Source organism: Leptonotus elevatus, chromosome 3 (genome assembly GCF_054856555.1).
Source record: "Leptonotus elevatus isolate MCC_2025b chromosome 3, RoL_Lele_1.0, whole genome shotgun sequence".
NCBI lineage: Eukaryota > Metazoa > Chordata > Actinopteri > Syngnathiformes > Syngnathidae > Leptonotus > Leptonotus elevatus.
This window is the reverse complement of record NC_141241.1, coordinates 22,144,191-22,156,461: the sequence shown is the minus strand read 5'-3', so window position 1 is coordinate 22,156,461 and position 12,271 is coordinate 22,144,191. Positions and strand designations below refer to the sequence as shown.

The window sequence follows — 12,271 nt, the reverse complement described above, 5'->3', positions numbered from 1 at the left end:
TTCTCTACTACATCTGCTGTGCTTTATTTTCTTTCATCCTTTTCAAAAATAACACATCTGTAACATGGAATATGGAGTTTCCTAGGAGGAAGGCAACTATTCTGCAAGGTGGTTACTAATGCACTCAATCTAGTGGGAGATCTTTGAATCTCTCTGCATATTCCATTAAGCCGCTCATTGTTATTCTGTGCTGGGTGTTATTTCACAGCAGCAGGGACGAAACTGCAATTTAAGTGCATGCCTGTTGATGCACATGTGTGGTTACACTTACTCTGTATGTAAGTGTGCATTTGACGGTTAAAGGCTGATAAATCCATTCAAATATTAGCATGCGTCACATATACTATGGTTAAAACACATGCCAACAACACGTGGAAGATCTGTTTTCGAATCCCGCTTTGAGCAGAGTTGAGTCCATCTTCAATTTCATATACTACCTGTTAATCATTGTCCAATTATTTAATATCCATTATATTCAATGTCATTTCATATTATTATTATTTAGGGGTGTTAGAAAAAAATCGATATTACAGCGCGCAATTCTCGAATCGATTCGATATGCGGCCGAATAGATTTTTAAACATACATATATTTTTTATGGGAATATTCTACAAAACGTCTTACTTAGGGTTAGGATTCACACATTAAGCATGGAAGAATGTTATATTAATGGAACATTAAGCCTTAATATTTGATTTCAGTGCTATTCAAACATGAAACAGACTGCAACCTGTTTGTTAAATGCAGTGGCTCAGTTATAAGCCTAAATTTTCAGATAAATAAACACATTTTCATACAAATCTTACAGTGTACATGAACAAGTTTACTGATTTGTATTTTCTAAATTTGAGTAAAAATAAATAAATCGCAATAATCAATTTATAGATTCGTATCGAGATTAATCGGCATCGAATCGTGACCTATGAATCGTGATACGAATCGAATCGCCAGGTACTAGGCAATTCACACCCTTTTATTATTATTATTATTATTATTGTTATCATCATCATCATTATTATTATAAAGCATTCCACATGCATTCAATTATTATCATTCAGCTTTCAGCATTCACACACAATTTGTCCAGAAATTGCACATGTCCAGTTCATTAAATAATTCTTGTGAATAACTTAAATCACATATCTCTGTATTTAGGCCACGGTTTCTTTGAAGCACTTCATTAGTGCTCACCTAATACCTGAATGCGAAGCTTCCGATTTGTCAATTGAAATGGAATTGTGATTAATTGTAATCAATAGTGTTGGAACCAACTCTCTCCACTTCCTATCTCGAATGCCCTTCCTTTACCCACACCACTGTGTGCATATGCTACAGCACATACACATGCACACACACACACATACAGCAAGAAGTAATATGTAAGGCATGTACTTAATGATTTCTGGCTGTTACGTAATAGAATAGACACTGATTTAGAAGAAATATGTCTAGAAGGACAAAGGATTAGGTCTCGTTGTGTTATTAGTATGCATCTTGGGTAATGGGATTTTGAATTGAGCCCCCTAAGTGTGTCAGTTCATGTCTGGCATTAAAATGCATCCCCACATGGGCTTCAAGTTATCACTTGTGATCTTGGTCTAATTTTCCTGCTTTGTATGCGCATCAATACATGCATGTTTTGACAAGTCTACTCTGCTTGAATGGAAACGTTTCGAAGAAATGACGACAACACCAAATTAGTATTCATTGCAAACCCAATCATCCAAAGATGTTGGCTGCAATACAATTTCTGGTCACACTCTTTGAAGTTGGCAGTGCATTGGAACAGAATTGTCTCATATCCACACTGCTAGTAGAAGATGGTAGCACATTCTTTAAAAAGAAAAAAGAAAAAAAGAAATCTTGTCATGTCTGCTAATGACTTTCAGGGCCATCTCCCCCGTGTGCGCTTTGGGCCAAATGTCATCTCTCACATGCAACACAAAGCCAAGCTTGTATCTCTGGTTATTAGACCTGAGACCTTTGTTTTCAAGCTCATCCTTTCAAATGTCAGACCTCTTGGGGCCAAACTATTTCAATTTCTCCATTACTGAAACTCCAAAATTTGACATCACACCTGGCTGTCTAAATCGGACTGCTACACTTCCATTAGATGGGTAAAAAGAGTTATCGTGATTAAGAAGAAACATACACAAATGTAGGGTCAAGCGTCCTCCTCTACTGAAGCAATCAGAAAGATGCTTCATGTTTTGATCAGATGTGTGAGTTTCAATCAATATTCAACCCACATAGCCGTTAATAAACCTCAGTACTGTTCAATGTCCAGTATTAATTGAGCTTATAGCAAAGATAAAAGTCCATAAAACTGTGAATACTAAAATTCTTAAGATCATTGCTATTAAAAGTTTTAATCAAAAATAAATCATTATTATAATCCAGATCTGTACCCCAGAATTCCCTCATTTCTTACTTATGTATGATTCGCCCAACATCTCATCTCGTTAAGATAAAAAAATTCACAAATATTGAATCTGATGGAGAATATGGTTTTGATCTCCGTAATGTGTGCTGTCCTTCATTATACAGGATGTTTTGGGTTGCTCCTTAAATCTCCGATCGGCTGTGGGGACTTTTTCGCTGTTTGACTCCCTCTCTAAGTGAGATTACCCCGGACTCAGTCTTTGCAGGGGATTTAAGGTCCAGTTCAGATGAGAGTCAGCAAGTCTTTAGCGTCTCTGAAGCGCATTTTTACGAAACGCAAATGGCCTTTCTCTTGATTGCGGTACTACTCAGTTCACCGTGGCTCTACTCGCTGTTGATTTGTTTTTCAACAATAATTGTTCATTTTTGTGTTCATTATCAGCCTAATTTGTGGTTCATGCGTGTTCTGAGCTGGCGCTTGGCCAGTTCAGGGTGTGTTGAAAGCTGAAAGATGTGATTTGCATTTGGCAAGATAGAAGTATGTAATTTTATATATAGATTGGGGACAGACGCAAAATAGTTTAAAAGAAAAAGAAGCTCCTGTATCCTTTTGCCAACTGCCCACTAAAAATAAAAATGGTTAATTAAATGCTGCATGTTCTATTCCTCAAGAAGGTTTTGTGTTTTGGGGTAATTTGGATAATAAACAGAGTTGTCAAAATTAATCAACCATAAAATGAATAAACAACTATTTTGAGAATAGATTAACTGTTTTGTTGATCTTAAAATTGTCCAAATCTTCTGATTTCAGTTTCTCAAACTTACTTTTGTTTAACATAACATATGCTTTTACTGTACTTTGGAGAACAATGATAAACCTTTTCCCATTTTATTTGTAGCCACAGCAAATAACGATCATTGGTAAATAAAAGTAATCGTTGGGAAATACATTCATATCTTCAATACATTTTAATGCAACATTCATTTCATTAATCAACGGAATAATCAGTTAGAAAATTATTTGATAGTGACAGCCCTACAAACAAACAGTGATCAAGTGCGGTTCAGAAAATGAATGAATGAAACACACATGCACGCACCCACAACACAGCGCAGCAATCCCCAAACAGGTCCCTGTAGTTGAGCTTTTTATGCTTGATGGAGTGGCCTTGTTACTCATCTTCTCTAATTACCCTTTGTGGTTTACGTCTTGTAGATTCTCTGTCATTAAAGTAATTATATGCAATTGTTGGTTTCACATCAGTGGCGCCAAACACTTGCAATCCTTATTTTTCTGCTGCAGTGAAAGAGGAGATAAGAACTCACAGGATGTGCAAACTGTCATGTTCTGCAACACATATTAACCATTTTGGTAAAGGTTTTTGCACCCAAATACAATTGTTTGTCTTAGGGTTTGTGGTAACGCTTGGCAATTCATCGAAATGTAATTGTGATTTTCATTTTGGCTTCTCAAGATCTTAAAACACATGAAGTCATTTGCTCCAAAAAATGTCTAAATATGTTCTATTTTAAAAATTGTCATGCTCCCTAAGACGCATTTATACGGTTTTTTGTTTGTTTTTTATTCTAGAACATACAGAAGGCTTTGATACAGCCTCCAAACTAAAGAGAATGCTTGAAGCAATGGTATTTTTTTTTTACACAAAAACGACCAGAAGGTGGCAGCAGAGTATAAGAGATCAACCAGGGCCATGTTGCAAAAAGCTATTTCCCCCAAACGTATTTGTGAATAATGATGAAACTTAGCTATATTCTAGTGCTAATTGCTGAAAAATGGAAACAGATATAAATATACTTTTTCCCTGATGAAAGAAGAGACTCTAATCTTTCTTTTGGTAAGTTCCATGTTTTTATAGCAATAGAACACAATAATCTGTGGACTTTGCAAAATCAGTCAAAATCCAGTAAAAGAGCCGGGAGCGAAGGGGGTTGCTTCAGTGGAAATGGCTGGGAGTTAATGAGTTAGTTGAAGAAAAACCATTAATGTGCGGCGCGGTGTGCTTGCAAGTTCTCAATAGCCAAGTTTCCACCGCAGGACGTTCGGGTATGGGGAGGAGGGTAGGGACTTTCACAGGAACCGTCCTTTCAGCCGACCCGCTTGTGGAGTACGACCCATTTTGCGACGTCACGGGTGTTGATGGACTCGTAAACGCCTTGCGACGGTTTCTCCCGTGACGTCACCCAAGAACCGCGCGATAAAAATCACGAGGAAAGAGAAAAACTTTAGGTGCTTACTGTTTTTCTATGCTTTTTATTTCATGTACTTGGCGTCGATGGATGGTGTGAGTGAGAGAAGACGGCTTAGATGAAGAATTTGAAAAGGCTGACTTGCAAGTCACGAGTTTTGATCGACACGTAATCGCCTTCCGACGGTTTCTGTGACGACCAAAAATCAGAACAATGAGAAAAGAGAAAAACTTGTGGCGCTTGTCGTTTTTTTCAGCTTTTTTTTTTTTTATGTACTTGGCATGGATGGATGGTTTGAGTGAGAGAAGACAACGTCTAGATGAAGAATTTGAAAAGGCTAACAGTAGAGTCGAACGAAAATAGACAAAGGATTAATAAGAGAATTGTTTTGGTGGAAGAGACTTAAGCCGAGAATGCATCATCGTCGCGCATGAAGGTCAGATAATCTTTTTAACAAAATAATTTTTAGCCAATCAGCACAAAAGCTCGATCGAGAGTTTATTGGGCCGGTACCTCCGCTCGTCCCCGTAAGTTCCTGTAAATGTGGCCCGGTGGGGAAGGCTCCTGCAGTGGAGACGCGCACATATGGTCTGGCCCATAAATTTACCACAAAGTCCCTGCGGTGGAAACGCGGCTAATGTGAAAGTACTCTGAATGCACCACGTTGCTTGCATGTGATTTTGCCCTCCCTGACCGCCACTGGTGGACTTTTTTCATTTAACCTCTCAGCCTTCACACACAATTTCTCCAGAAAGTAAATTTTTTAGTTTGGAAATATTGTTCTGTCAACATTCATGTTAAAATTCGCCTCTGTCCGCTTTTTGAAGGAACGCCCAGATTCGCCAGCCAGCCAGCAGCTACATCTGTGCATCAAGGTGACAGCCAAGTCATGGCCTGTGAGGTCAACTCGGACCTGGTGCCATTCACCCGCTGGGAGAAAGACCGTCAGCCCCTGGAGCTCAACGTGAGGTTGGTCCAGCTGCCCAGTGGTGCCTTGGTGATCAGCAACGCCACCGAAAACGATTCTGGTCTTTACCGCTGCCTGGTGGAGAATGTGGGCTCATCCAAATCAAGCGAGGAGGCACAGCTCCAGATCTTACCAGGTATGCACAGTCAACAAGCAGTAAGCATTCTTTTGCATGGATTATTTTCATTAAAAGCAGTTCTAAACAAGTACGCGATTATTAAATTAGTCGATTAATTTGATAATCGATTACTTCTTGATGAATCCAAAACATGCAACGATGTACAGTAACAGAATTGTGTGAGTTTTTTTCCCCAATGTGCCCACTGCTGTTTCTAGTTTCAGAAGTAAATGACGTTCGCTCTGAATTGCCTTTGGTGAAAACGGTGCCCAGCTGGAGAGAGTCTTGTTGCTTTTGGTGGTCTTATCAGAGAATGCCTTACAAGTCGGGAATTCCTCTGTGGCATTGTCTCGTCTCATCCCTCCACACATTTTGTTTACTAAATTGTTAGGCACCAGGCTCCTGCCGGCAAAGAGAAAGATATTAAAAGCCATAAATTAGTCTTCAACAAGACCCCAGGAGGGGATTTATCTGTCTTTGTCTCCTCCAAGGTGCCGAGAGCCAAAAGCTTGGCACAAAAAAAGATAGCATAATCACGCAACTGTATGAGGAAATGTTGACTTTTTTTGTACCAGATGTTTAAGTGACAAATAAATAATTTAGTTTTTTTCCTTGGGAATGAAGTGAATTGAGTGGTTACAGGGACAAATGACTTAGTCTTCAAATTTTGGCTACTGCCTTCATGACTTTCTAGTTATTGTAGGTCACCACTATATAACTTTGTCCTTTAGAGTTATGGGTGATTTTTTTATTTTTTGCACTCCAGAGAGCTGACTGCTTTCAAGTGGTGGACATTGACATTTTTCATCCAGCCACTGTTGGTTCTGGTGTCATGAACAACTGCGCCTCGGACCTTTTGAAGTTTTAGAAGACAGATGACCCTCTTAATTTGAACGATAGCGCTGTGGCTCACTAACCCACTACAAGATTAACCCCTGCCATAACCTGGACTCGCTTTTTTTTCTCATTCCAGAAAGCGGAGATGAGAGGAAGCTGGAGTTCCTCGTGCAGCCTGTGCCTGTGAGCAAGGTGCTGGGTGCCAGTGTCTTGCTGCCCTGCGTGGCTGCAGGTTTTCCAACACCACATGTGCGATGGATGTTTAAAGAGAAACTGCTTGAGGAAAGGTATGAGGATTAAACTTTTTTTCATTGAGTTATTTTTTATATTTTTTAATTTATTTTATTATTATTATTATTATTATTATTATTGTTATTATTATATAGATAGACTGATATTTTTTTCCTAACCAATAAATACAATACCGATTATTAGTACACTAATTTTGGGACTATAAGGCGCACCTGACTATAAGCCATAGGTGTTTTTAATGTTACCGCACCGGGTTCCCGCTAATTTATTTTCCATAATGAGGGTGCAAATTGTCTCGCTCTCTCGTTGTCCTACTGTATTTGGGCTCACTTGGTTTGTTTTGCTCTTAATTTTGTTGAAAAGTGTTTAAACATACTGCAGTGTTTATTAAACAACTTTTCAGATTTTTAAGTTTTATTTTTGATCTTTGACAACAGACATTAAAAACCAAAATTCAGGGAGCTCCCAGGGTTATTAGCATGCATGTCTTCAAATGTTAAATACAAATTTAAACCAATACAAATAAATACATCAATGAATAGCTAGTACAAGGCCAGGGCTTGTAAAAAGCTCCCATATAGTTTTCTATAGAGAAGGTTTCCCAAATTTCTAAATAAATTAAAAATTAAAATTAAATAAAATTAATAAAATACATTTTCGCTCATGTTTGTTTTAAAACAAATGTGCAGAGAGTTCCCAGGTTCAGCAGCAATGCTGAAATAAAATAAATAGTTCACTTGAACTTCACTAATGTTAACACAGATTTGAATTAATCCGTTATTAAGATTAAAAAAAAAAAAGTATTTTGCTGATATTCATCAAAATACTGAATATCTTCGCCCATAATCGGCCTGGCTGATAATCGGTCCATCCCTAACTTCGACTAATGATTATTTTAGTAATCAATTAATCTGTCAATTATATTTTTTTCAATTAATAGATGAATCGGATAAAAAAAACACATTACCTTTCCATCCCTTTTTTCAAAAACAGGACATTATTTCGAAACGGCCGCGCACAAGCATGAATTATGACTCAGTTACTTGTTTTGTCTGTAACGTGAGAACATGAGGCAAAAAGGTTGATAATCAGTACGTTTAGATGGTGGACTACAGAAAACTGAGAATATTTATTTGCTCTTGAGGAGTTGAAATTCCAAGCATTTGGACAATTTTAAATAAAAAAAGATATCTAAATGATTTATTGATGATCAAAAATAATGATCAATTAATTTGACAATTGACTAGTTCTCAATTAATTGCTGCACCTCCACAGTAGTGTATCATGGCGTAGCAGAGAAGGATAGTTAGTTATAAGTTTGTTAGACTCCAGGATTCGAAAATATCTTTTGTGACACCAGTCCTGAAAATCTTCTTCTAACACACCTGATAGATAGAGAGATCCAGTAGATGCCATGTTCTGGATGGTTCATGATCTTCTGGCTCTCACTCAGACCTTCCTTTTGAAATGCAGCAGCATATGTGATATTGCTGCTCGTCTGTACTGCTCCCCAAGTTAAATCTGTTGTAGCAGAAATCACCCCAGGGGGTACCTGGACGTGGCATACAAGCCACTCCGTGTGCAAGATGAGGTTTGCCAGCTTTCCCGCAGAGAGGAAGTTCACAAATTAGGGAGCTAGCACCTGTGCCCTCACTCCTATGGAGCTCATTATCTCAGGAAGAGCAGCTCAAAATCCTTACTGTAAGTTTTCGTAGAGATAGGAAGTTGGACTCGCACCACCCAAGTAAGTTCTTCTCAGCAGTTCAATAGAATTTTAACAACAGAAAATGAGACGAGGTTTAACGATTTGCACCGCATTTCATTTCAAAGTCTTGTAACCTTGCATCCAATGGGGATGGGTTAAAAGGTACTTATTAATCTAGCTTTTAATTATCAAATTCCATTTGGCGAACTCACCCGCCCCCCGGGTTACCCATACTGTTAATTAGCACGTGCATTCTAAACAACAGGACGAGTCTTTTGGGACGTCAACGTAAGCACCGCCTTCAGAACTGAAATGGATTGTTGAGTGAATCTGTTAGCACGTTTTGATTTTGCTGTGACATTGACAAATGAAAGAATAGCCTTGTCGTCCTTGAGTCTCCTGTTGTGCAATAGCCGAGAGCTACACACTGCCGTCACTTGCTAATTAACGCGCACGTTGTGCGAGTGAGAGAAAGGAAGCAGCAAAGAGAGTCTTAATTGGTCTTGGGAGCGTCGCGCAATGGGCCTTCAAAGTGACAACATCAATGCTGGAGATGCGAAATAGTTTTTGGGAGGGGGGGCTCTTCAAAGCAGCCAAGTGAAATGTGGGTGAGGCTGAGACAGCAAGGAATGCAATTTGTCTTGTTTTGCTTTTTTCATCTCATTCCTAGAAAAAGTAATTGATTTGCAACACAAAAACATGTGTGGTACTTTTTCAAGCTACCGATTCTCAAATGTCTCACTCTTCCCCTAAACTTTCTTTTTTTTCTCTCTAACTTTTCTACATGTACTTGGCGCCATGTATCTTAATTTTGATTACGAGCAGCTGGTTGAGAGTCTCCCTTGTTTGTTTAGACAGACGGTGATAAGGAAAACACCTCAAATAGAAATATAGAGCAGGTGGTTGTCTTTTAGTCTGAGTGAGTTCCAAGATGTATTTTTGCTCAAATATAGCATTCTTTTCTGGACTGGCTTTTGTGAATTGGGTTTATTCTCCTTCCTTCAAGTCAAGTATTTTACTGTCATGGTCAGCATCACAATATACATGGCACAGGTCATTGTTTTTCAATAATGTAGGGTTTGGTGAATATGCATAGGAAAATGGTGGGCTAGGGTTTTGATTTGCTTTCAGGATTTATTTTGTATTCAGGCCTACATTTAGCGTCTCAAGTTCAAAATCTTGTCATTGCTTGATATGACATATTTTACAACCAGAGCCCGGTTGTTTAGTTCTTGCTTATTTTAACCACAACAGCCTGTTCAATTCTTAACCTGCCATTGCCGACTGTTAAATATAAAACATGGTTATAACCGTCACGTTGTTAGCTAACACTGCCGTCAAAGTTAACGGTGTGGCTAATGTCACTGGTTAGCCCAATATGTCCTGCAATTCCTCATTTTGTTTACTTCGGGGGGGGGGGGGGGGGGGGGCTATCCCAGCTGGCTTCGGGCAGTAGGCGGGGTACACCCTGAACTGGTTGCCAGCTAATCGCAGGGCACACAGAGATAAACAACCATTCACACTCACAATCACACCTATGGACAATTTGGAGTGTACAATTAACCTGCCACGCATGTCTTTACTTTATTTATCAAAGTTACCAGGGACAAAGAAAATATATACATTTTATGGGTAGGTCACACAATGTTCACCTAATTCCAATATTTGCTTACTTCATTTTGTAAGATAGTTCAAATATCCAAATAGAGCTCAGTAATGTCTTATTAATTGAATACATCTATTAAATATGTTATTTTCCAGACTTAACAAAATATGCTGACAATATGGATAAAGTAAGATTCATTTCAACTTTTGTTTTTTTTTGTTTTACAATATTATTTTCTCTGCAGCCCCACTATTCTAAACACGGTATTCTGGTTAATATTGCATTTGTGGAATATGAGTTAAGTAGCAAAATCCACCTGTTCTTATCCATCTCAGGGGGCGGCCATTTTGCCACTTATTGTTGACATAAAATGACATCACAGTTGCTCAGCGCTCAGGCAACGACCAATCTTATCTCACCTGTTTCTTGAAGCTGAGGCATGATTGGTTGTTACCTGAACCCTTAGCAACTGTGATGTTATTTTCACTCAACAGCAAGTGGCAAAATGGTTGCCCCTTGAGATGGATATAAACAAGTAGATTTTGCTGCTTAACTCATATTCCACTAACAAAATAATAACCAGAATACCGAATTTAGTGGGGGGCACATACAACATATTGTAAAAAACCTTTTTGGGATGACTCCCCCTTTCTTTCTTTTTTTCTGGAGAGCTTAGTTCATTCGGTAATTTTACCAATTTTACATGTCATCATCATTGCTCTATTTTTTTTTCTCTTTTTTTTTTAAATACATTTTTATTTTGTATGTGGGTGTGTATGTGCGTGTGAGTGTGTATGCATTAGTTCACCTAAAACCTATTAAAAAATCCCATGCCGTTCACCTAAACCGAACACTTCAGAATCCAGCCAGAGTCGTGAGGCCGTCAGGAGACCCGAGAAAGGACCAAAGAAAAGAAAGGAAAGTGAAATCCAGCACCGACCAGACACCACCCACCACCCACCACCCACCGGGCCACCAACCAGAGTCCTTCACCAACCCCAGAAACATCTAAATTCCAACAAATCAGGGAGAACTCAAGAGACCAAAGGAGAGACTGAGGAAAGGAAGGAAGGACGGACGAAGCAGAGTGAGATCCACAGACATCAGCCTCCACCGATTCAATGACCTGAGGAGGAAGCAGATTGTGTCTGAGTTTCGATAGATGCTGGTGTGGTGGATCTGGCATGCATGAAAATCTCCACCAAAGAGGAGAGCCGTCGACCCCCGCCAGGACAGAGCAAGCGCAGGGGCCACCGGCCGGAGAGCAAACCCAGGAGCAGGAGCACCCCCCACCCCTACACGGCCCGCGCCCCCAACCCAACGCAGCAGGACGGGGCACTGCCGGCCCGCCAGGCACCCCACCGGCCCAACTGGCGAACTCTACCCCTACACCTTGAATGTGACCCCACCCAGTGTATATTCAAGTGTGTATGTGTGGTGCATTCAAATTGGGAGCAGGTGAGCCGGAGCAGAGGAAAATTATATCCCCACGCTCCGATCCACCTGCCTCCCAGTCATGTCAGTGAGTGTATGTGGTGCATTAAAAGAATAAATAAAAAATTTTTTTTTAAATAAATAACGTCACGTTAACAAAATGACAGTGCCGTTAACGGTTGGTTAAATGCGCTGTACTTAACCAGTGGTTAAAAATATAACCACGTTTTGAGAAACCGGGCACAGATGAATTTACCGGTAACTTCAAACAATTTCCCTGAAATGTCTGGTTAAGAGTGCTTGACAGCATCTCTGAGAAAACAACCAACGTCCGTATTTGATTTGAGTTAATTCCACTGCGTCTCGGTGTATTACATCAGTTTTATACATCAGAGCTAACAACCGCACACAAGCAGTGCGCCAAACTCCCTTTTGTTTGGACAGGCATAAACATACTGTATAAAGCTGTATTCCTTTTGATGCAAATGGATTCGATTATTCGTAGTTCATTTTAATTCAGAGTCTGTTAAGTAGCTTACTACAGTTGTTCAATGTAACATTTTGTATTCCGACCATGAATAATACCATGTGTCGGGAATTTATTATTCGCTGGCTATAATGGAATTCTCTTGCTTTTGTGAGCATGTACTGGACTAAGGCTGCATAAGCAGTTAGGTTTCACATTTGTCATTATTAATTAATTTGAGGCAATAACATTTTGAAATGCAGACATTTGACCCATCCTTTATCGGTGAAGAAACA

General features: G+C 39.3%; 1 protein-coding gene across 10 annotated transcripts in view; it reads left to right on the top strand.

The window, feature by feature from the left end:
* The window catches only part of neo1a (neogenin 1a), a 166,146-nt gene that overhangs the window by 78,760 nt on the left and 75,115 nt on the right, over positions 1-12,271 (top strand). For all 10 annotated transcript variants that reach the window (XM_086071392.1, XM_086071397.1, XM_086071389.1 and 7 more), the window contains exons 3-4: positions 5,418-5,693; positions 6,649-6,799. In XM_086071392.1, the coding sequence (XP_085927518.1) occupies positions 5,418-5,693; positions 6,649-6,799 (427 nt within the window). The remainder of the gene's footprint in view (positions 1-5,417; positions 5,694-6,648; positions 6,800-12,271) is intronic.